Raw genomic sequence first — 25700 nt, forward strand, 5'->3', positions numbered from 1 at the left:
TAATCTATATAAATCTAAATATAAATATAATATGGGCAATATTGAGGATTGTAGATGCAGTGGTTGGGAAACTAAATGCAGCAGATGAAAAACGCATCATGCTTACATTCCTTCAGCATCGAAAGATGGCCATCAGTGCCATGATCAGAGAACTGGCGAAAACTAGTGGGACCCAGATACACCCATCTACTTGTCTAACATGCATAAGCCATCCCAAAGCCAAAGCTAACACTAAGATTCACCTGCAAGAGCACTACGCCCCTCCACTTCACATATCTAATAGGTTTGCATGTACATTTAGCTAGGCCTTTAGGGGCTCAAGTGGCACTGGTTAGGTATAGACCGTGAGACAGGATGTCAGACATAGAAGGTAATATTAGGGTCTAAGGGAAGCATAGGTTCTCAAAGGTAGTTTTTCATGTAGGAGCTAAACTCAGTTAGAGGTTACTAAGAGTCAGTCTGGGATTGCTACATGAAGAGACAGAAGGATTTGAGGTAGGCTACTTCCACAGAAGATCTGTGATTAGTTCTCTAAGATGTTTGGCACAACCTACTTATTGAGTTCCTTAAAAAACTGTGTCTAAGTGTACCTAGAAGAATTGATGCTGTTTTGCAGGCAAAGGTCACACCAAATAATGACCATTGTGATAATTGAATTATAGCATTTTTTTTCACACCTGCCTAAACACGATACTCAAAAAGGCATTATTAATTACAGTAATCTCTTGGTGGCTGTTCTTTTTTTAAGCGTCTTCTTTGTGCATCAACTTGGGTATGGTGTGTTGGCGTAATTTTGTTATTTAGTATAGTGCACACCTACTTCAGCTAACAAGTAAAGATGATACTCTGGCCTGCTCATGATGTGCTCTTTGTGTTTGCTGTTTCCTTTGCACATTAACTTACTTTGCTGACCGGCGCTGCATGCAGATAACTGGGAGCAAACTTGCGGTGAGTACCAAAATATTTATTTGATTACAATTCATCATTCTTCTCTATTTTCCACTCTTTTTAGACAAATTGTAGTAGAATGGACATTGTACAGTTTAAGGACATTATGAATATTTAATTTTCAGCATAAATATATCCATAAGAATTTTTTCCTGCATATAAATCTTTTTATTTTCAGAATCAAATATTTCTTTCTTGTTTAAACAGCCTATTACCATTATTGTAGGCAATATTTTTTTCAAATATGTATTACATATTCAGCATAGACCTGACTTTTACACCCATTCAAAGTTGTTGAACATCCCATTCCAAAACCATGAACTTTGTATGGATTTCACCCAAATGAGGATGGGTTCCCTTTCTGAGCATGGTTCCTCTCAAGGTTTCTTCCTCATATCATCCCAGGGAGTTTTTCCTTGCCACTCTTGCCACAGGCTTGCTCATTAGGTAAAATAGGGATAAAATAGTTTAATAATTTAATTTAATAATTCTTTATTTAGTTATTTTTTTATTTTAATTTTTTCCCCTCCCCTTTCTGTGTTTCTCTTCTTTTGTAAAGCTGCTTTGAGACAATGTTCATTGTAAAAGGTGCTATACAAAATGAATTGAATATATTCTACTCTCAGTATTTGTCTGTGGTGATTGTCTGCCTAGGTACTTGGTTTTATTAGATTAGATTAGAATTCAACTTTGTCATTGCATGTGTGTACAAGGCAATGAAATGCATTTAGCATCTAACCATATGGAAGTATAATAGTGCCTTCCTGAAAGCAAAATGGCATACGTTGCTCAGGTGTGATTTTGGTCTATTCTTCCACACAAACAGTCTTCAAATCTTGAAGGTTCCTTGGGCCTCTTCTGTTAACTCTGATCTTTAGTTCTTTCCATAGATTTTCAGTTGGATTCAGGTCAGTTGATTGGCTGGGCCAGTCTAGCAGCTTTATTTTCTTTCTCTGAAACCAGTTGAGAGTTTCCTTGGCGTGTGTTTGGGATCATTGTCTTGCTGAAATGTCCACCCTTGTTTCATCTTCATCATCATGGTAGATGGCAGTAGAATTTTATCAAGAAAGGTAAATTTTTCCATTCATTCTTCCTTCAATTATTTGACGTTTGCCAGTACCATTTGCTGAAAAACAGCCCCACACCTTGATGATCCCACCTCCAAACTTCACTTTTGTGTGGTGTTTTTGGGGTATCATTTGTCCTCCAAACATGGTATGTATTATGGCGTCCATATTCTCCCAGAATTTCACAGTCTTGTCCAAATGTTTTGCAAAAAAACTCCAGCAAGCTTCAACATGCTGTGGAGCACTGGAGTCTTGTGTGGTGAGCATACATACAGGCCATGGTGGTTGAGTACATTACTTATTGTTTTCTTTGATGCAATTGTTTTGAAATCCTTCAAAGAAAAGTTTTGAAATTCTTCTGTAACCAATGCCATAAGGTTTTGAAGGTATTGAGAGAGCTCTTTGCTTTTACCCATCATTAGATATTTCTTGTGTGACACAATGGTAATAAGGCACCATTTTATAGGCCATCAATTGGGAATGAACCAGCTGATGTTAATTTGTACTGATATGGGGCAGGATTGCCTTCTAATTGCTGATTGATTTCACCTTGTGTCTTGGCTATCCATGCTTTTTTGCACCTCCCTTCTTATTATTGTTTGCTGGCTGCAACCTAGAATACTGAGAAGATCAGGAATTTTACTTAAAACCTAACATTTACACCTCACTCTTGCAAGGCATGAGTGTCAGCAGCATTTCACAACAGGCTCTGCAGATGGTGGTTCTGTAGGTTGGGTGGATGGGGCACCAGCATTCTCCTCTTGAATCCTCCTCATGATGGCTGCAGAGGCTGGGGTTCTTGGAACACGTTGTCTTCTCTGGATTTGAGGTCTCACAGTGCCTTTCCCAGTTCCTCAGGAAAGAGGAGTCTCCTCTGGAGCTTCCCTCTGTACCACTCTGGGTTCAGTGCCATCCAGATGACAAAGGCGTTGTACGCTGAGATGTCCAATATGTCAAAGAATATCACCAGCGGCCAGCATAAGGTCCTCCTTTTGCAGCTGTAGGCAGTCACCAGCTTGTCCATGTTGTCCACCCCTCCTTTTGTGGCATTATAATCCATGATCTCTGGTTTTTGATGCTCCTGGCCTCAGATTCTCCCATCCCTGTGCAGCGTACTCATGAGTACCACATTCTTGCCTTTCTTTGGCACATAGGATACCAGGGATGTGTCAGCCATGTACACAAACTTGGAAGAGTTGACAGGCCTGTTCTTTGTAGTCAGCAGTTGGAGTGGGAGCTCAGACTTGTTTTTTCGTAGTGTTCCCACCATGGTCAGCTTCCTCTTTAGGAGTTCCTGTCTCAGTTTGTGCAAGGTAAAAAAAAAATGTCATATGTGATGTGTCCACTGAGTCCTTGAGTCATGTCCAGAACAACTCTCATTCCTTGATTCTTCCCAGGGGCTCCTCCATCACGTTTCCCTCTGTAGACTTGTAAGTTCCAGGTATATGAGGAAGTGGCATTGCAGGCAACCCAGATATTTATACCATATTTATACCAGTGGCCCCTAAATGGCATCAGCTGCTAATCAATGGTGACATTAGGCCCAGGGTTGTAAAACAGGGGGAGGCAGGGCACCTACTTGTGATGACTCTCTCTCTCTCTCTCACTCACACACACACACACACAAATAGAAACAGCAGGCCCAGACAGGAGGAGGACAGTGTAGGTACACATGACCTACAATTTTCACACTTTTATTCGCCCCGGGTCCAGTGGACCTGAACATGTAATAATATATGTAATATAAATGTGTAAGGGGGGGTGTACAGTGTGTGGTCATTGAAAATGTGTTCTGATGTATGTTCTTCACAGGCCAGTGAGTTTGAAAAAATAATTAATCATATCATTTTTCTTTTGATAAAAAATGAACACGGGTCCCACAGACCAGAAACAACCAGGTTTTAAATGAAATCTGCAAATTTACAGAGGAATTTGGAGTATGGCCCTGGAAATCTGTCAGTAGACGTATTTTAGTGGCTACATCCGAAAGTACAAAAACATAAAACATATGTTGCACATTTCTGCTCCTGTTCACATAAAAAGAGGACTACTGTGCACAGCTGTACTTTAAAGATGGACAATAACACTGCTGCTCATCATTTCATTTCACTCCCTGACTGTCTGCACATTGCCCATTTCACACACTTTATACAGTTTATTTATTACAGTGGTACTTTTTACATTTTTATACATATTTCTACAGATTGTTTCGTATACCATTGCTGCTACCACACTGCTGCTCATCATTTCATTTCACTCCCTGACTGTCTGCACATTGCCCATTTCACACACTTTATACAGTTTATTTATTACAGTGATACTTTTTACATTTTTATACATATTTCTACAGATTGTTTCTTATACCATATTTTTATATTTTATTTTACTTACTGTAAACATTTTCTAAACTGTAGATTTGTATTTTATTCTTTCCTTTGGCATTTTACATCTTTATTCCTTTTTCCTTTTCATGGGTCAAAAACAGTCATGTAAGCATTTCACTGCATATCATACTGTGTAGGATTGTGTATGTGGCAAATAAAAATTTGAATTTGAAAATATATACCGGGCGGACAAGCTTCATTCAACGCTACATACTAATTTGGTTTAATCCATGTTTTCTCTTAAGCATAGAACACTAAACTTCTGATCATTTCATTAACATTTAGTGCTTTAGATGAAAGAGATTTTATATTTAATAGTCCTAGCTTCAGGTCGAAGGTGCTTGCTGTGCTTCAACTATGTTCTAATTTTAGGATAATCAGCAAAACAAATTTTCTGTGTTTATACGTTTTTGTTTTGCTTGGGGAACAGACACAGTCCCTTGGTGGCCACTCATTGCAGCTAGCAGACTGTCAGATTAGCCTGCTTGACTGCTTCCTGGCTCTGGATTGTCACTCATTAACTAGACCTGTTCTAAGGCTATGTGCACAGTGATGTGCATCTAATGAGTTTGGCTACATTTGAACAGATGAATGCAGAAGAATTCACCCTTCTTCTTTTGTCAGCAATTAGATGTTTTGCATTAAATTTTAGTACTCCCAAACCCCCTCCCACCACAATGCTCCCTCCACCCCTAATGGTACTCCCCCCAGTTTGAGGGCACAACCCGGGATGAAGCACTACACAAGAATTGTAGTTGTTTGGCCACAGGGGCCGTGACAACATGGACCCATAATCTGTGACTGAGGAGGCTATTAATTTCTGCTAGATTGCGCTTACCTAATTTCAACTGTATTGTGAACAACAGGAAGAGTCAGAGCAACCCTGACCAATGGATGCCCCTCTTAGCCCAAGCAAATATTTGACAAATTTCTTGACACAACTATTATCCTAAGATCATAAGGCAGGGGTGATTAACCTAGGGAGACCTTTTGTCTTTCTTCAGGGCACACAAAGTTTCCCATGCCTCATCACCGTTCATGCTACAGACTTTTCTCCCTCCTCCTTTTCCAGTCTAAAAACCATGAAAAAGCTCTTTTCAATCAACTATCCACATTTCACAGAGAACAAGCTTCTGGAGTCATCAAGCAGTCTACCTTCAAAAGCACACACTCCACGGAGACGATACATGCTTTCCATCAATGAGACTTTATCACTAACAAGATCAACCTAAAGATCACCTATTATCATCTTACTTGCCTCTCTTCTGCTTTTGACACTGTGAAATATCAGATCATCCTGTCAGCTCTCTTTGATCTAGGCATCACCGTCACTGGGTGGAATCTTTGGCGAGTCATCAAGGAGCGAAGGGGTATCTGAATCTAAGCTACTCACAAATGAGATTCTTCAGTGAGCAGCTCTTACATTATATTATCTTATATCTCTGCTGTCTCATGGCTATTACTGCTGTGCTGATGACATTTACTTTATTTGTCCTTCCAACTTTAAGGTCCATTCTTAACACGCATCTCTGCCTGCCTGTCTCGTGACTGAATGAAGGACTGCAAAATTAAGCTCAATCACAGGCTTGGCTCAGACACCCTTAAGCCTACCAGTTCAGCCAGAACCTTGGGCTGACTTTCAGTGACCACTTGAGCTTCACAGACCACATTTCATCAAATGAATGGTCCACTAGGTCTATTCTGTATAACATCAAGAAAATCAACCCTTATCTAACTGATCATGAAACACAGTAACTAGGTGCTTGCGAAACTGTACTACTGCAGTGTACTACTCCTGGCCCTCCCAGCAGTGGTGGAATAAACTTCCAACCTCAATCCAGACAACAGAGTTTGTCACCACCTTCAAAAAACGGCCTGAATCTGACCCCTTCCATGAACACTTTACTTCTTCTAGCTTGCACTACATCTTACACTTATATTCAAGTTCTGCTTCAATATGTAAGCAACATTCATGTACATGTGTGTATTTTTGAGAAAATTGCATTTAAACGTGTTGAGTAATAAAGCAGATTTTTTGAGATTTGGAGACAGGTCTGAAAAACACAATTAAGTATATTTTTGCAAACTTTGTGTGCTGGATTATGTAGACCTGATTCTTTTTTTCAATGTTGTTAAAACCATCTTGTTCATTCATTCACATCAAACAATACATTGATTAACATTTGTATGACACTTTTTTTTTGCAAAAGGCTGTATGCATGGGAATGTATGTCATCATGAATATTGATGTATTGTTACATCTGGGGAGACAATGACCCACTGCCAATGGATCTATAAAAGTGGAATGCCACTGTGCATTAATGGTGGGCGTATAACACACTTTGATATTGCACACTGATAATTACCGAATGAATAGTGCACGCTGTAAATGGGTGTATCTAGATTAACACCAATAAGATGCTGTACCTATTGTTAGTTTTTGTGCATATTACACAAACATTTTAAATCAGTCCATTTAAAAGTAGACATTTCAATGTTTCCATGGACATATTTCACGTGTCTGTTCAATAATGATGCGTTGAGTTTTGTTTCATTTTTGCGACATGCTCCAGATAAGTTCACAGAGCTGAGGAAGCAGAAAGCACGTCCTGTTTTATGTCATTTAGAAAATCACAACATTTTGTTATTGTAAGCGGATTCAAATAAAAGTATACCTGTTGCAGTTTAGAATGATGTCTTTCTCTTTTCTGAATGACTATAAATAGTGGAGTATTGTAACTTCTTGTCATAGTAGCACGAAAAAAATCCAAGCGGTCCCGCATGCAGGACTATAGACTCGTAAGGGTAAATATTAAAGGTCCTTGGGTGTTATCCTGCTGGCTAGCCATCTTGTCTTGCCCAGTGACCTAGAGCAATAGGTTTACAAAGGGGCTTTTTCTAGTATGAGAGGTTTATCCCTTGGTCAGAGCCATCCTAACATTCTTCCTGTTGTTTTTGCAGGATCCAACATTACAGAAACATGGTCATATATTTAACTCAGAGAACTGATTTAGACTTGCAGTCCATGATTGCACTCACTATAAAAGCGTCAACGAGGAAGGAAAAAAGTCTATCCCTAAAAATGCCTTATCACATGGAGTATTTCTTTTTTGTAGGATTCTTGACTATCCATTCCTCTGAGTTTGTGTGTCTATGAATGCCTCAGTTGTTTGTACTGATGGAATTAATTTTGAAACAGAGTGTGAAGACCCATCCAAGATTATAGTATAGAGATATCAGGTTATGCATATACAGATTATCGGTAGAACCAAACATATTACTAAAAATTGTTCACCAAAATAGATGCCCAGATGTATTATTACATTATAAGTGTACTATTATAAAATGGTGTTGAAACAGCTTTCCCACAACAATTACATATCTTCCATTTAAAAATTCTGTTTGATTGAATGAGGGGAACATATTTATGAACAAGTATAGCTGCTGCTCTGCATTTGGAACTGAGCTTTGTGTGAAAAAGCTCCTTGACCCAGTGTTTGTAGATAACTTCTAGAAAAAATGTCTAACTCAAAATTGCTGTAGGTGGGACACAACTCTCTTAAACTATTTGATTAAGACCTTTTGCATTTAAAATTATTATATTCACACAACTGTGAACTGGGACTGTTTGTGAATTATTACACATACAGTGGATGTACTTGGCCTAAATCCATAGGTGTCTTCCTGCCTTCCTTTTGTCATTACAAAACACATTTTCTGACATTAGTGATCTTTGTCGAATCCCAGGTCCCTCTTTGAGGGAACATTGACCCTGGAAGTGTCTGAATTCCCTGTAATATTTATAAACTTGCCTGGATTTTGCCTCAGCTCTGGTTTTTCATGGGATGGTAAGAGACAGGGCATAGGGAGACATTAGTGAAGCAGGAGAGTAAAGTCTAGGGAACGTGGAGAAAATCTGAGGTGTTGGCTTGGTGCCCCAACACTGAGGTATAAGAAGTGAGAAGGGAGAGAGTGCAAGAAAAAACAGGGATAATATTCCAGGCTAATATTCTACTAGTTGAATGGTTTTGCCCAGGGATGTTTGTGAAATTTCTTCACTATTACCAGCTTGGGGATCATATCTGTGTCACACTTCTTTGCCATAAAGCTGGGCTTCTCCTGATAAAACTTATCCAAGGACTGAATGTTTTTTTGATTCATTGAAGACTGCACATCACTTGCTGATATCTGCATTGTAGTCAGGAAATATGTGAATTATCAACTGGTTGTATGTGAGAAGCCTTCTGTCTCTTGCAATATGCAGGACAGTTCTGTAGTTTAAAAGGGATGCAGCTTTACAATGAATGGTATTTTTTTTGCTTTCTTTTGGTTTGGTTGTGCCATGAGCTCTCAATGTGACTTTATCAAAGCTTACTTAGCCAAACACCTTGACAAGTATAGATTAACTTCTTTCGATAGATCGATTTCTTTCTTTTTTTATCCTTACAATGTGATCAATCAAGGTGTGTACAACCAACTGCTTTCTCTAGTGTCTCAATTCCTTTGGTGCTTACATCCACTTCAGGGTTTGCTGGGTGTTTTAAGGCATATATTTTTTTCTTAAATGTTTATTTCATTGTTGAGAGAAACTGCCTTTGCTTTTTATTGCTGGCAAAAAGCATTATACATGAAAATCTGTAACCAAACCATGAAAACCAAACCATTTGTTCTTGTCAATCTAGGCCTAAAACCTGACTCATTTGGCCCAATAAATATGAAAAAAAAAAAATCATGCCTATGTACAAGTTTACACATTTACATAATTTTTTTAGTGGTCTGTTTTTAGGTGCATAAGTGATCTTTATACCAAGGTGCTAATTTTTTTTCTTCTTTTTTTTTTGCAGAGTTATATTATCCACTTAAAAATGAGTGTAGGGGGAATGTTAACACAAGTTCTATGTGGTAAGACAGTGAAACAATCCTGACATTTTCCTTTGCTGGTATAATTCTGAATTCATTGTTCCATCAATCATAGCAAACCATGATGCTACTACCACTATGTTTCACAGATGGGAAAAAGTTCTTATGCTTGAATGCAGTATTGCTTTTATAGTAACTTAGTATAGTAACTACTGCAGTAAAGTAAGTTGCTACCTGCTTTGCTGATTTTTCCATACAGTGATGAATAGTGAATTCATTATCATATAGTATATGCAACTCCTGTGTGGTGGGGGTGTGTGTGTTGCGCTCGTGCACTTGCATGCGTGTCAGTCAGAGAGAAAGATTGATTCGATTTGAATTAAATTCTTTTGAATAAAGATGAATATAATAATATAGATGCTTTATAATATGATTAGCTGCTACTGTGCTCATCAGAAGAACCATTTCCCTGAATGGCTGAACCTATGAAGTAGTGGTTTTATCAAGCCTAGGTTACTGGCGAGAGGGACAGATAAAGTATATCCTGAAGAATTGTTAGATTTCATGAATTCTTTCACTGTCTTTGACTATCTGCTAATTGTCACAGAACATTTGGCACATTCTGAATATTGTTTTTACAATATGCAATACTTTTGCAGTATCAAATCCTATGTTTCATGTGGTGTTCTGACTAATTTGGCCAGCAGATGGCAGGAAATGTCTTTAAATTAAGGTAGAACCCTTATAAAATGTGTATGTGGAGAAGGAAAAGCTATGTTGTTGCCATGGCACTGACCTAACCATTTTTTCTCAGTGCAGCACAGTACTGTGCATGGTTAGAATCCAGATTCGTAACCAGTTTAACCTTTAAACACAAACACCTAAGAAACATGTATCCAGCATTTAGATGCACCCCTGCCAGATTTGTCCCTCTTGTTCACATGACTATAAAGCAAACATGGGTCCATTTTGTGTAAGGTTTTGAGATTTGCCACAGCACTGACATGGAGACAGCTCGTAGATTCCACATGCTTTTTCATATCCTTGTTTGCTTTATTACTGTACACTGCACAATTTGAATAATTTATCCTGGTTCTGAATATGAACAACAAAAAATAGAAAATAAACAATGCTTTGTTTAGGTAGTGTTACTTTCCCTCTGGCTGTCCTTTTTCTTTTGATGATATCATAGGGTAGATTTGTTGAATTATTCATCAGCAGTCTGTGACAAGGTGGTACTTGCCATCTTGTCCTTGATCTGGTGCAGCCATATGCTTTTTTCCTCCACATGGCTCTGGCAGAAAGTTACTAAATTTACCCAGGAAAACAAAATCTTTGTTGTCCAGCTATCTGAGCTACAGAAATCAAAAAGCCTATTTATGATTTTATGTAAATATTTACACAGATTATTATGAAAAGTAGCGATATAGTAGTAATATTGGTATTAATGTTTTACTATTTAACCAGTTGTAGTTGGTGGTTTAAATAATAGTTTTACACTAGCAAGGAATTATACATGAGTTTTCTCTTACTGCTGGCATAGTCATTCTGAGCACTGGTCAGCAGACTTCTACTTTTGACAACACTAATAAATTTCACCTAAATGAGCTTAAGAATTCCTAAATTCCTGAAAATTGTCAGGAATATGTCACAAAGTTGCTGAAAATTTTAAGTTCTGTTTTGCCTGCTCTAACTTCTTTTATTAAATGTAATTAATAATCTATGGTATAATAATACTATATATAATATATTTCTGTCACCATCTCATCCAGTTCTTTGCTGCCTGTATTTATTTATGTCATAAAGGTTTTTAGAAGCACAGAATAACCTTAATCCTTCCCCATTTTCTTTTTTTTGCCTATTACAATTAATTGTACCTTTCTGTTGTGCAGTAATTTTTAATTGATGATTCACCCAAACATCACGGTGTCAATTCTGCTATATGTACAGGACATACAGAGGTTTGCATCCTACGGTGCAGCAACAAGAAAAATACAACAAACACTTTACATTAGTTTCTTAATTAAGGCTGAGCCATACAGGCATGGCATCGTAAACACCTTAAAGATGGCTGTCAGAGACATTTTAAAAGTAAGAATTGGTCATATTTTCATGAGCACAAATATAGATTTGTTAAAATAATGAAAGTCTTATATTAGTACACAGGACGGTTCAATGTATTATATAACACCTTAGCAGAAGAATGTGACCAGACACCATTGCCTAATAATGTCTTTTCTTTCTTTTATCGGTTTGACACATGCCTGCAAAGGTAAATGTTTAAATATTTAAAAACAAAGTTAAGTGGTTAAGGTTGGTGATATTGAAGCTATGGTATTCCTAATCTCTCTTATTTAAATTTCTTTTTTCAAGATTTTATTTGTCACATACACAGTATATACAGTATGCAACTTAAAGTAAAATGAAAACCTGGCCTGCTCCTCCTCAAAATTTAAGAGGTTTAGTTTACAATAGAATGAATAGAAATAATAAGACATAAGAAGACGTAATTGAAAATGATGCAGTGGAAGACAATATACAATTGTTACATATAATATTAGTCCAGAATGTGAAAATATTTCAGGATGGAAAGTGATGTAACAAATGTGCAGGTGATTTACCTCTAGTAAGAGTGCATTGTGTTGAATGATAATGACACCAGTCTTGACTGGTGACCTAGAGTCTGATGGCCTGTACAAAGAAGCTCTTCCTTAGCTTCTCCGTTTTCGTCATCAGGCTGAACATACAATAACCAGAGTGGGTGGAGTCTTTGATGATTTTAGCAACTCTGGTACTGCATTGTCTGGTGTAGATGTCATGTAGAGATGGGAGAGCCTGGAGATGTGCTCAGCTAGGCACATCACTCTCTGCAGGGCTTTGCTGTCCAACACTGAGCTGTACTGAGTCAATAATTCTGTAGTTCTAGCATAGAAAGTTCTCAGGATCACTGGAGAGATCCTATTTTTTTTCTTCAGTATCAGGTGGTACAGATGTTTTCTTGATATTGTAGCACAAAGCAACTGAAGGGTGAGCACAAACACACAAACCACACAAAAGGTTAACAAACGCTGCAAGCTTTATTTACACAGTGCAAATAAGTGAACGCAAAAGAATCAGTACGAAGAACAAAGGAGTGAAAAGAACATATGCCCTGAACGGTCCTCTGTAGGCCTATTTGGATGGAAGGTGAACTGGAGTGGGTTGATGGTAACAGGGATGGAGGAGCAGATGGAGTTTTTGTTGAGTCTCTCTAAGACCTTCATGACTAACAATGTGAGGGCTACAGGTTGATAGTCATTTACGGAAGAAGGCTTATTGTCCTAAGGCACAATATATTTTTTAAAGCAGGTGGGCATTTGTAGACTGACACATCTGATATATCAGGGTGGACAGAGTGATTTAACAGACCACTGGGCAAGGTCTGTGAGATGCTTTGGTGTGGCTTGGGTATCATGTCAGAAGAGATGTGCAAGATGACTTTATTGACTTTAAAATTGATATGTTATGCATTGTTTTATCTTCCAAACTAGCAGAGATGCAATTCCATTTGAATGTATGCAAGTTTCCAAGGAAAGACACAGTGAGCCACTTGAAAAAGCAGGAAGTAAGAAAATAAGAAAAGCATTGCGTGGAAGTAGATATTAATCAGATGATAATTTTCATATTTGCATTTTTGAAAAAAAAATAAAAAAATAAAAATAACATTCTTGAATGTTACTGGCTAAAATACCTTGTTCTCAATTATGGCTGCTTTGAAACATTGACAATGTTTTTTTTTTTTTTTAGACTTACATATATATATTGTATATGTATATTGTTTGTAGTGTTGAGCTGTAAATACTCTGTATGCTTTATCTGTTTACTTTGTCAGCATGACTGGATGTGTAGTTTATTTGTATATATCATATATTTGAACGACTGAACATAATGCTACCCAGATCTGTGTTCTCAACTCACTGAATCTGTGGTGTGTGTGTGTGTGTGTGTGTAGAATCTGTTAGCCCAGTTCAAGCTTCCTTGCGCTTATTTGTTGATTGTCTAAGTATTTCTATCTGTAAATACAAGCACCCACCCCAAAGAATAAACTATGTTTGTGAAACTTATTGTACAAGAGTTACTACATACCTCCATACCTTATGCTGTCTGTCTGTCTTATAAGCAGCTCTTTTGCAATCTTTCTTTTGTTTAAGCTCTATTAGCTTTGCACTTAAGAACCACCTAATGAGACTTTTCTGTTCTTAATTTTTGTTTATACATATGGGACAAGAATACCTGGAAGGAGGAGCAAAACCATTACCCTTAAATATCCTGAGAAATTATTTCCTGTTCTACAACTGCTTCATTCCATTTTGAGAAAGCCCCCAAATTTCAGATGCTAAGCATTGTAGCCTTTTATGAAATGTACTTAAATAATTTAATTTACCATCTAATAAAAATTGCTCTTTAGGATGTTTTGGAGGACTATGAACTGGATGTCCAAACACAAGCTCTGCAGGATTGTCATAATGAATTTTGGTTAGCTTTGTACAATACAAATAACACAAGTGGCCTACCCTCTTTCTTTTGTCACTGTCAAGGATGTTTCTGAAACATATGCTTAAAAGACTGGGAAAATCTTAATAGAGCACTTTGCGACTCATGGTGAGGAGTAGAGACCTCATTTTTAAGGGCAAGCAGCTTGAATATAAAGTTAATACCTAAAAACCATCTGAAAACCAAAACAGGCAAACCCCCAAACCTAAATAAGTACTGAATTCCAGACTTAGCTCTAGGCAGAGGACCACCAGGAGCTTGCTGGAGTCTTTTATTCTGCTACAAAACAAACAGTGCATTACAAGGGGCTGGTAATGAATATCAGCGTAATAGCGTAAGTCTATGACTGACTCACACTGCTGATCAATAAGGTCAGGAGCTTATGCACATTTTTATGTGATGTTTAAACCAAAACAAAATGTCAAAGTACAAATGTGTGCACATTTCTTTAGGCTAGGCTGTACCATGCGATCTTCGATTAATTGAACTTTGTTCAAAGGTACACAGTAGGATCAAAATGAGGTAGCGTAGCTCAAGTTATGACTGTAATCTCAGCCACTTCTGCAGTCAAAGTCTGCTTATTGTAGTAATTTAGTAATAAAGATCTTATTCGGAATCTACATTTTAACAAAGTTCCTAGAAACTGACACGCATGGTAACCAGCAATGTTTTGTCAATCATCCTTGTTATACTTCTCAGTTATCATCAATATTTAACAAACATTTGCAATGGTTTTGATAAAACCAAAAATATTCTCACAATCACAGAAACAATGAATATTCACTAAGCTAACATCAACAATGCAGCCTCATTTAGCAGGATAATATGTGTGGCACAAAGCAAAAATGGTTAAGTAATGGTTTGTTGAGCACAAAAGTGAGGTTGAGGTGTCAAAATTCCCTAGATTTCAATCCAATTGAGCATCTGTGGGATGTGCTGAACAAGTCTGATCCATGAAGGTCTTAAAGGATCTTTTGGTAACATCTTGGTGCCAGATATCACAGCACACCTTCAGGAATCTAGTGGAGTCCATGCCTCGACAGGTCAGGGCTGTTTTGACAGCAAAAGGGGGACTAACATTATTAGGCAGGTGGTCATAATGTTTTTGCAGAGAATTTCATTGCATTGGTGGCAGCAGTGCCATTCATTGGAGGTAGAGAGTGCTGTCTCTCTGCATGTGTCTCCAACACCACGAATGCTGTTCATAGACTTCAGTTCAGCATTCAATACAATCATCTCTCAGCACCTAATTGAGAAGCTGAGCATGCTAGACCTGAACACCTCGCTCTGCAACAGGATCCTGGACTTCCTGAGTGTGAGACCTCAGTCAGTCTGGATTGGATCAGCATCTCCAGCACCACCACACTGAGCTCTGTGAAGATCGTCAAGAACACCAAATTCCTTGATGTTCATCTGGCGGACAACTTTACCTGGTCACTCAACACCAGCAGCGTTTCTACTTTCTAAGGAGGCTGAGGAAAGCCCTTCCCCCATCCTGACCATGCTTACCCCACACGCTGCATCTGCAAAACCAACAGTATTGTGGATGACCCCACACACCCCTCTTGAAAGAGCTACAGAAGCATTCAGGCCCTCACATACAGACTGTGTAACAGTTTCCTCCTTCAAGCCATCAGGTTCCTAAACATCCAGAACTGAACTGTACCAAACTGACACACACACACACTCAACTGTGTGAACTGATCTGTTCTGAACTCGAGACTCAACACTTGTCTATAACACCACCCATATCATAACTGTTTACATGCCGTATTTGCACATCAATCACACTACTCATCAATCATATAGTGGAAGCAGTTAGGAACAACAGCAACTCAGCCACAATGTGGTAGGCCATGTAAAACCACAGAGGCACACAGTGCACAGAAGTCACCAGCTTTCTGCAAAGTCAAGAGCTACAGACCTGCAAACTTTGTGTTGCCTTCAGATTAGCTTAAGAACAGTGTGTTGGAGGTTCATGGAATGAGTTTTCATGGCAGAGCAGCTGCAGCCAAGCCTTTCATCACCAAGTGCAATGCAAAGTGTCAGATGTTGCAGTGTAAAGCATGCTGACACTGGATTCTAGAGTAGTGGCGACATGTTCTCTGGAGTGACTATCACTCTTCTCTGTCTGGCAATCCGATGGATGAGTCTGGATTTGGCGGTTGCCAGGAAAAAGGTTCTTGCCTGACTGCATTGTGCCAAGTCTAAAGTTTGGTGGAGGGGGATTATGGTCTGGGGTTGTTTATTCAGGGGTTGGGCTTGGCCCCTTAGTTCCAGTGAAAGGAACTCTTAATGCTTCAGCATACCAAGACATTTGGGACAATTTCATGTTCCCAACTTTGGTCCTGACCTCAACCCAATAGAACTCCTTTTGGATAAATTAGAGCAGAGACTGCAAGGCCTTCTCATCAATTGCCTGGCCTCACAAATGCGCTTCTAGAGGAATGGTCAAAAATTCCCATAAACACACTCCTAAACCTTGTGGAAAGCCTTCACAGAAAAGTTGTTATAGCTGCAAAGGGTGGGCCAACTCCATATTAAACCGTATCGATTAAGAATGGGATGTCATTAAAGTTCATTCAAGATAAAGCCTTTAATTATCACATGAAAATTACAGCATGGTAAAATTTTCTTTGCTTATTTCAGCTTGAATGTAAGGGTCAGTCATGATATAGCCAATGCTTAAAGACCCATTGGCAGTTGCTGGTCCTGAGACTTCTGACAGGTAACCCAAAGCCTTAACCATTGTGCCACCACTCTCCCATATGTTTTTTATTTTATAAATGTCACACATAGGTACGTCTAAGAAGAAGGCTTTGTTATAGAGACATTAGGAAGTCAAATTAAGTTTGCAAAATTGCATTGAAGATTGTTTGTACATTTGATGTGTACATAGCTGCTACACCTAGCTTGCTGTGCTGTTCTACCAGTGATGCTAGTATGAATCTTAACACCACATTTTCTATTTTGTTTTTAATTTATTTTACTTAAATAAAATGCTCTCACTTAGATATTACACTGCTTTTTTGAATTAGGTCTTGCTGTGTGATTAATTTCATGTTTTGCAGCCAAGCCATTGTTTTGCACTAAAGTTTTGGACAGTTTTACTGTGGTTCTGTACTGTATTCTAAACAGTGACTGTTTTCTGTGGGGAATGCAAATAATTGTGGTGCACTCTTATTTGTATTACCTGTCGATTATTTTTCAGATTTATCAAGTAGTCTAACGTTTTTGTCTTTCAAATTATTATTATTATTATTGTTATTATTGTTATTTATTAGTCTATCAATTATTTTTTGGCTAATCTATTTTTTGTTAACTCTCCAATAACAAACAACATAACTTTTACCATAACCTTTTCATTAATTAAGTGTACTTTTTATTCATATATTTATTTATTTATTTTACAAATAAAAATATTCCAACGTTAAAAAAATGTCCTGGAGGAAAGTGTGTAAGTGTGTGATGTGTTAATTATGTTAAGATTATTCCATTGTGTGCCTAATTAGGAAGTTATTGTTTACTATATTCTGCTTATAATTATTGTAGATAGTCTTATGACACATACCAAGTATGATTTATGTCAGTGGCAAGTGCTGATCGCAACTGGAAATTAACTTCAAAGCTGCAGAAGGTTGCTTTGTGCAATGGTAATGGAAACCGACGTTTATTAGTTTTAACACTATACACGCAAAAATCAACTGCATACAACTTGTAAATGCTCTTAAACCGGTGTTGCCAGACTACCCATTAGGCTCTAGGGAGACTGAACTATTCCAACACTCAGACAAAACTTGTAACTTTTTTTAGTTTAAAAAATACTTGCGCTGCTGTCTTGGTTTGTGTTTGGTGAGCTTTCTTTTAAGATGTTTGTTTCACTTTTGCACTATGTGCATAGCACCTAGTGCAAAGGTGACACAAACGTGCAAGAGAGAACTTAGGCCTTGTTCAGCAAACAAAAATGCTGCTTATATTTCTTGCATAAACCCCCAGTTGTTCCCCATTTTCTTGAACCATGTACTCTGATATTTACTAAGATGACAGACCATTGCCATATCTGAAATGATATTAGAGTAAGATTCCAAGGCCATTGCCAATTGATCCAGGGCTAAGCTATCTGAGCACGTATAAATGGTGCCTGTGCAATAGGGCTATTTTGAAATGGGTGTCATTTTTCTCGTTCGTCTGCTTGATATATTCTTTTTTGTACAGTAAAGTAGAAACAGGAAAATTGCTTTATTAATAGATGTGTGAAATGACTCCCGTTGATCATTTTTAAAAATGTTTTTAGGAAATGAAAAGTGAATGACCAAGGTTTTTTTGCATGTAAATGTCCACCCTGTCCATGTAGCTAAAAGAATAACAGAGAATCTCTCTCTTACTCATATAGCACAGCAAACAGGTTCAGGAGTAGTAAAAGGAAGGGAGATGGTCCACCACCTAGCATTAATTGCAAATGGTGTATTGGAGAACTTCCAACAGCTTCATGACTACAGTGACACCTACATCTCTTTATCAGAAATGAATTTTTTGTGTGCTTGGTGCCAGTGTTATCAACCCTCAGTTAGTTAACAAATTGTAAACGAACTCTGCCTATTTGTCCCTAATTTAGTCACACAGCTATGTGACTGCTACTGCAGATTCACACAAAAGTGTAATTGAGCTGAGATCTGGCATGGGCCATCTATGACCTACTGCATTAGTGAATGTTTGATGATTTCATGAATTGAATGGCTTTTCAATTTTAAGTAGTTATATGGACGTTCTGTCCTTCCATACATGTTCGTTTCTGATATAGACCCTTCTATTTGTGTTTGTGCACCAAAACCAGCAAACTCTTAGAAATTAAGTTGTACAGTGACATTTTCTTTACTTAATTCTTTACTTAACTTAATTCCTTTGCTGAAATCCTGCGAAATTAATATTTGAGCTTTTTTCTTTTTGCCAGTCTTTACTAGTTTGGTGTCCAACTACTCGGGAGATAATTAATAATTATCAGAAAATGTTTTGAAATCTGGCTGCCACAGTTATAAGAAAATGAAGCAGGTTTTCTCAAATTCATCACTTCTCTAGTTCATTATGTATATGTATTTAAACCAAATTTGAAAGCCATGTTTAGTAAAAGAATGTCTGCAAGTCCAAATGGGTTTCTGAGGAATTGAATGTGTTTTAAAATTGGTGTACCTCATATGTTTAATCTGCAATGGGATTTTTAATTGTAAAAACCATGACCAATTTCAACCAATCAGCTTTCAACAGATATTTCATGAATTTAGCACTGAGCGATTATGAAACTTGATAAGTATGTTAATTTATGATTTCTTTATTGTCCTGCTAATTAAGGAGTGCTTCAACCCTGCAAATCACCACATGTAACTATATTTAGGGATCCAAAGGTGCTGGTTCCCTATTGTAATTTTTTTTGGGTTCATTGAGTAACCGTCTACACAACAAATTCAACGTCCAAGGTTATGAATATTGCCACGTAACATCTAAACATTTAACAATATCGGAAACATATACATCAGCAAAAATGTTAACAGAGTAATTACCAAATTACCAGTAATTTGCAATATTTATTAACTTGTGTGTTATTATAATTAAGGGAATACTACTTAAATGCAAGCCAGTAGGTGTATGTGTTCAACAGATCAGTAATTGAATGACTTCCAGAAAGAAGCTTCACTTGTGATGTGTGAGTGGCTGTTGCTTAGAACTTCCTGCAATGGTATAAGGATGAAAAGGTGGCTACCAGAGTGGGTATTGTTCACCCAGGCAGCAGGTCATGCCATAGGTTTTCAACTGATATTAAGTCTGACCTTTGACTAGACTTTGGCCATTCAAGAATATTTTTAGGCCATTCCAATTAGTTTTTGAACTGTACTTGGAGTCATTGACTAGCTATCAGTTTTTGCTCCATAAGAACTTACTTTTATTTGCCTCCCTGCTTGTCACCCTTAATGACACCAAGGTTTCCAGTTCCTCCTTCTGAAATGCAACCCTAGAGTATGATGTATGTCTTGGTCTTGTTACATGTGTGCAGGACTGTGTGTTCTGAATATTGCACTAGACTAAATGCTGATAAATCTTTTTCCAAAAGCTCTCAGAATTCATGGGCATTTCCAAAGACCTCATAACAGAATTGGGAAAAATGTGGTCTCTATGGCATGGTTGTTGGTACCAGATGGTGTGGTTTGAGTATTTCACATACTATCGATTTTGCTGGGATTTTTACACAAAACAGTCTCGAGTTTACACTAAATATTCAAAGATTTTAGGCACATTGAAACAAATGAATTAAAAAAATCTAATAAAAAAAAACTGTAAACAGTATTTAATCTTTTTTGTACATTTGCTAATTAATTGTAGTTTTGTGTATAGTTTGTGCTGTTTTATAAGGAAATTGGCTATAAAATTTTACTGACTGAATCTGGCTGTTGCACTTGATATTTTTTGCATGCAACCCTGACTCAATGACTCAGAAGTATTAAAATACAGGTCTATAACAAAACAGCTTTATGTAATAACACTTAAATAGAGAAAGCTATTGAGCCAGAGACTGCAAGCCAGCAAAGACTGTAAACATCCCTGTGCATCAATTAAAAATTCTAGGAAGAAGATGGATTAAAATCACACAGCACGAATAAATCAAGAATCTGGAAGAATCTGTTTACTTGAAATACATTGAACATATATGTAGAATTTCTAGTCCAGTAGAAGGCCAATAACCTTGGGAAATGGAAGACAGTTTGGCACGAGTCTGATATACATTTTGGAATTAATGCTAAAGTGGATGTTGAGTGTAAATTCTAAGTAAATGTTTCTTTATTTGGTCTCATTACTGTAGGGTGGGCTGAGAAACAGCAAACATGAGTGTACGCTGTCATCACAGGAATACGTGCATGAGTTGCGCTCTGGCATTACTGAGGAAAAGTTGCTCAACTGCCTTGAGTCTCTGCGTGTGTCTCTAACCAGCAATCCTGTCAGGTCAGTAACTTCTGTAGTAATGCATTTCTTCAAATTCATGTCTGTCTGAGGTGAGTAAAAAAATCTATCTGTCTTAGTCTCTCTCCCTCTCTCTCTCTCTCTCTCTCTCTCTCTCTATATATATATATATATATATATATATATATATATATATATATACACACTATATTGCCAAAAGTATTCGCTCACCCATCCCACCCATTCGCTCACCCTGAATAATCAGAATCAGGTGTTCCAATCACTTCCATGGCCACAGGAGTATAAAATCAAGCACCTAGGCATGCAGACTGTTTTTACAAACATTTGTGAAAGAATGGGTCGCTCTCAGGAGCTCAGTGAATTCCAGCGTGTAACTGTGATAGGATGCCACCTGTGCAACAAATCCAGTCGTGAAATTTCCTCGCTCCTAAATATTCCACAGTCAACTGTCAGCTGTATTATAAGAACATGGAAGTATTTGGGAACGACAGCAACTCAGCCACGAAGTGGTAGGCCACGTAAACTGACAGAGCGGGGTCAGCGGATGCTGAGGTGCATAGTGCGAAGAGGTCGCCAACTTTCTGCAGAGTCAATCACTACAGACCTCCAAACTTCATGTGGCCTTCAGATTAGCTCAAGAACAGTGCGCAGAGAGCTTCATGGAATGGGTTTCCATGGCCGAGCAGCTGCATCCAAGCCATACATCACCAAGTGCAATGCAAAGCGTCGGATGCAGTGGTGTAAAGCATGCTGCCACTGGACTCTAGAGCAGTGGAGACGTGTTCTCTGGAGTGACGAAACGCGCTTCTCCATCTGGCAATCTGATGGACGAGTCTGGGTTTGGCGGTTGCCAGGAGAACGGTACTTGTCTGACTGCATTGTGCCAAGTGTAAAGTTTGGTGGAGGGGGGATTATGGTGTGGGGTTGTTTTTCAGGAGCTGGGCTTGGCCCCTTAGTTCCAGTGAAAGGAACTCTGAATGCTTCAGCATACCAAGACATTTTGGACAATTCCATGCTCCCAACTTTGTGGGAACAGTTTGGAGCTGGCCCCTTCCTCTTCCAACATGACTGTGCACCAGTGCACAAAGCAAGGTCCATAAAGACATGGATGACGGAGTCTGGCGTGCATGAACTTGACTGGCCTGCACAGAGTCCTGACCTCAACCCGATAGAACACCTTTGGGATGAATTAGAGCGGAGACTGAGTGCCAGGCCTTCTCGTCCAACATCAGTGTGTGACCTCACAAATGTGCTTCTGGAAGAATGGTCAAAAATTCCCATAAACACACTCCTAAACCTTGTGGACAGCCTTCCCAGAAGAGTTGAAGCTGTTATAGCTGCAAAGGGTGGACCGACATCATATTGAACCCTATGGATTAGGAATGGGATGTCACTTAAATTCATATGCGAGTCAAAGCAGGTGAGCGAATACTTTTGGCAATATAGTGTGTGTATATATATATACATACAAACATATGTATGGTGTATATATATATACATATATATACACGTATGTGTGTATATATATATAATATGTGTATATATATATATATATATATATATATATATATATGTGTGTGTGTATATATATATATATATATATATATATATAGTGTGTGTGTGTGTGTGTATATATATATATATATATATATATATATATATATATATATATATATATATATATATATATATATATATATATGTATTCAGACCCCCCTCAATATTTTGAGCCCGATACTATAATTATTCAAATTCATTTTTTTCTTATTATGCGATGGAGGGACCGACATAAGGTTGTGTAAAGCGCTGTGAATTGGAGTTAATTTTTCAATTTAATATTTAAGGATGGGCAAGTAAAGTCAGAATTGGCGTAAGTCAAAACGACATACAACAGGGCACTACTGTACATGTTTACTTTTTCTACTGCTAATAGTAATAGGTGTAAAATGTTTTTAGCAAGACAGTATTTTAAAAAGTTAAAGCAGTAGGAAAGGATTACTGAACTCATTTTATTGAAGGGAAACAAGCTGACAAACAGTAACTATAATAAGAACAGCCTGACTATAAATACAATATCTATCAACCGTTTGGCAACACTAACTAATTAGCACATGTGGGACAGTAGCACAGACTTTGCTGAGATATATATTACACATCAAGCACATAGTGTTTGTTTTACAGTCCTTTTTGGGGGGACAGAATTTGCATCCCCTCCATTTGCCTGCCCCAGCTGCAGCCTCACATAACACAGAAGAAGCACTCAGCAGCCTGAACAGCTTTGACAAGTGCTGCAGAGACTGCTGTGTGAGGGAGCTGCTCCCTTTGAATTTGTGGGGTTACAAGTAACCCAATTGCTCCAGGAACACCCTCCTCCTGTTCCACTTGTCAGGAATCCAGGCAGGGTTGATTTGGCTCCAGATCACAAAGACATTGTATGAGGACACATCAATAATGTTATAGAAGATGATCAAGGGCCAGCGCACAGTCATCCACTTGCAGCTGTAAGTTCCAATCACCTTGGCCATGTTGTCTATACCTCCTTTCTTGGGGTTGTAGTCCAGTATGATAACTGGTTTCTTGTCCTCCTGACTTCTGATCTCTGCTGTTTTGTGTGCTCAGGAGGACCACATTCTTGTTCTTCTTTGGGAGTTAAGAAACTAGAGTGGTGGTGGGGGTGAAGGCCTCTCTCACCCTTGTTGAAAGTAGTGCAGGGTGCAGCTCAGGCTTGTTCTTTGTGACTGTGCCAACCATGGTGATCTTTCTCTTCAGCAGCTGCTGGCCAAGTTCATAAGATGTAAAAAAATGGTCACACGTGAGATTGTGACCCCTCAGTCCATCTGTAACATCAAGTACAACCTGAATCTCCTGATTCTTCTCTGAGCCTCCATTGGTCAGCTTCCATGTGTACACTTGCATCTTCCAAGCATAGCTGGATTGTGCATCACAGGCCACAATATACAGGCCCATATTTTGATGCCATACTTTGCTGGCTTGCTGGGCATATATTGTCAGAAAGCACAGTAACCTTTTGACAAAAGATACATTGTAATATACAGATCATGAAAAAATAATTACAGATATGAAAATAAAAATGTGCAAAAAGTTTACCTCTGAATGGAACCAACTGTTCATCCACTGTCACTTCAGACCCAGGGTTGTATAGGTATGGCAGGTGCTCCACCCTCTTCTTCCAGACCTCACTTATGGCAGCCAGTTTGTCTGTCACTCATCTTGCAGGTCTTGACTTATGGTTATCAAACCATAACTCTTCTGCCCCTAGCTTGTATTTTGTGCGGTGCTTCGGCAGAGAACTAAACAAACCCCAGTAAAGGTTGGATCCACAATCTCTTTACTGAAGATCAATTTGTGAAACTGCAACATATATTAACACAAATAATTCATACATTTTCTCTTACTTAACAAAGTTAAGTAAGTGTTCTCTAAAAGTGTTCTCTAATGTATTCATCAGCAGCCACAGAACTACCCCGTTCAGAACAGTCATCCAAACAGTTTGCGGCTGATTCCAACACGTTTGCTGCTGCAAGAGCTGCTTCAGCATCTTTGGTGAATTCATTGTCCATAATGTCCAGGAAAGCCTCATCCTCTCCAGAAAGTGCGAGCATATTGTCTTCATTGGTTCATTTGAAGATATGCTTCCCAATATCATTAGATTGTTTTACGCTCCTTATAAAAAGTCTGGAATCTTCACTGGTGAATGTTTCTTTAGAACAGATGCTGTTTTTGCAAGGTGTGAGAAAGTTGGGCCTGCCATTCTTAAGCACACTAGTTTTGAAAGTGCTCACTGTGGGTTTGTGAGCTCCAATGAGGCACACATCTCCTACAATCACCCATCCCAGGTCAGGGAGTTGAGCGTATGGAGCATTGTGGGGTCCATTTCGCTGTTTGCGGACCTTATGTGCACGGATAAGATCTCTCCCGATGAGAATCAGAGCGTTTAGCGTTGCTTCAATCCTGAACTTTTCAATCTCCAAATCTATCTGACACTTTGCAAACTCAGCTCTTGTGCATGCGGCCTCTGCCTTTGTGTGCCTCTGCTGCAGCTTGGCTTGCATTAGACGTGTGAGAACGACGTGTGGATAAAGCATTGCAGGTTGAAGATTTAGCCTCCGACCTGTTTTCTAGTTTGGAATCCCGGCTGTGTTTTGATAAGTGCGACATTCTGGATCTGTTGGAGATGGAGTGTGTGTAGTCCACTGTAAGTCTCTTGATAGGATCAAATCTTTTCACTCTTCTGCCCCTAGCTTGCGTTTTGTGTGGTGCTTCGGCAGAGAGCTAAACAAACCCCAGTAAAGGTTGTAGACAAAGGTTGGTTCCACAATCTCTTTACTGAAGATCAATTTGTGAAACTGCAACATATATATTAACACAAATAATGCATACATTTTCTCTTACTTAACAAATTCAAACAACTGCACATAGACATGTTATGATAATCATGCAAATCCAGTCCAGCATCAAAATCCCATTCTATGAACACAACATATGTAAACAGTCTTCAAATATATATCTCTATGAATTAATTATTTAAACTTACAGATTTTGCATTCTCAAGAGCCAAATACAAGATGGATGGGTATGGAATCACTTCGTTGCTCTGCACCATGAGTTCTGAAATTCAAAATGGCTGATGTATTATTAAAGGTAACACAGTTCTCTCAAGCGGCCACTTGGTGTCACTACTGACAACATGAACTATAATATAGTCAAAGCCAGGATAATAACATTCTTAAAAAAATGGGAAAGACCTTCATTGACATTGTGGCATGAAAAATCGCTCTTCCACTCTCTGCATCCCAGAGACTAGATGTAGCCTCACCTCAGGACCTATACACACCTGCTAGGATTAGCAACCCTATGTAGGCATGCAGGTCAGTCTCATCCATGATTTCCCACTTGTCTACATACTTCTGGAAACCAT

General features: G+C 38.4%; 1 protein-coding gene across 6 annotated transcripts in view; it reads left to right on the forward strand.

Moving 5' to 3' along the window:
* Nucleotides 1-25700, forward strand: part of diaph2 (diaphanous-related formin 2) — a 285969-nt gene that overhangs the window by 51583 nt on the left and 208686 nt on the right. For 4 of the 6 annotated variants that reach the window (XM_058396724.1, XM_058396727.1, XM_058396728.1 and 1 more), the window contains 2 exons: nt 928-948; nt 20643-20782. In XM_058396724.1, coding sequence (XP_058252707.1) covers nt 928-948; nt 20643-20782 — 161 coding nt within the window. The remainder of the gene's footprint in view (nt 1-927; nt 949-20642; nt 20783-25700) is intronic. The other 2 variants (XM_058396725.1, XM_058396729.1) reach the window with 1 other exon arrangement.

Source organism: Hemibagrus wyckioides, linkage group LG08, assembly GCF_019097595.1.
Source record: "Hemibagrus wyckioides isolate EC202008001 linkage group LG08, SWU_Hwy_1.0, whole genome shotgun sequence".
Classification (NCBI taxonomy): domain Eukaryota; kingdom Metazoa; phylum Chordata; class Actinopteri; order Siluriformes; family Bagridae; genus Hemibagrus; species Hemibagrus wyckioides.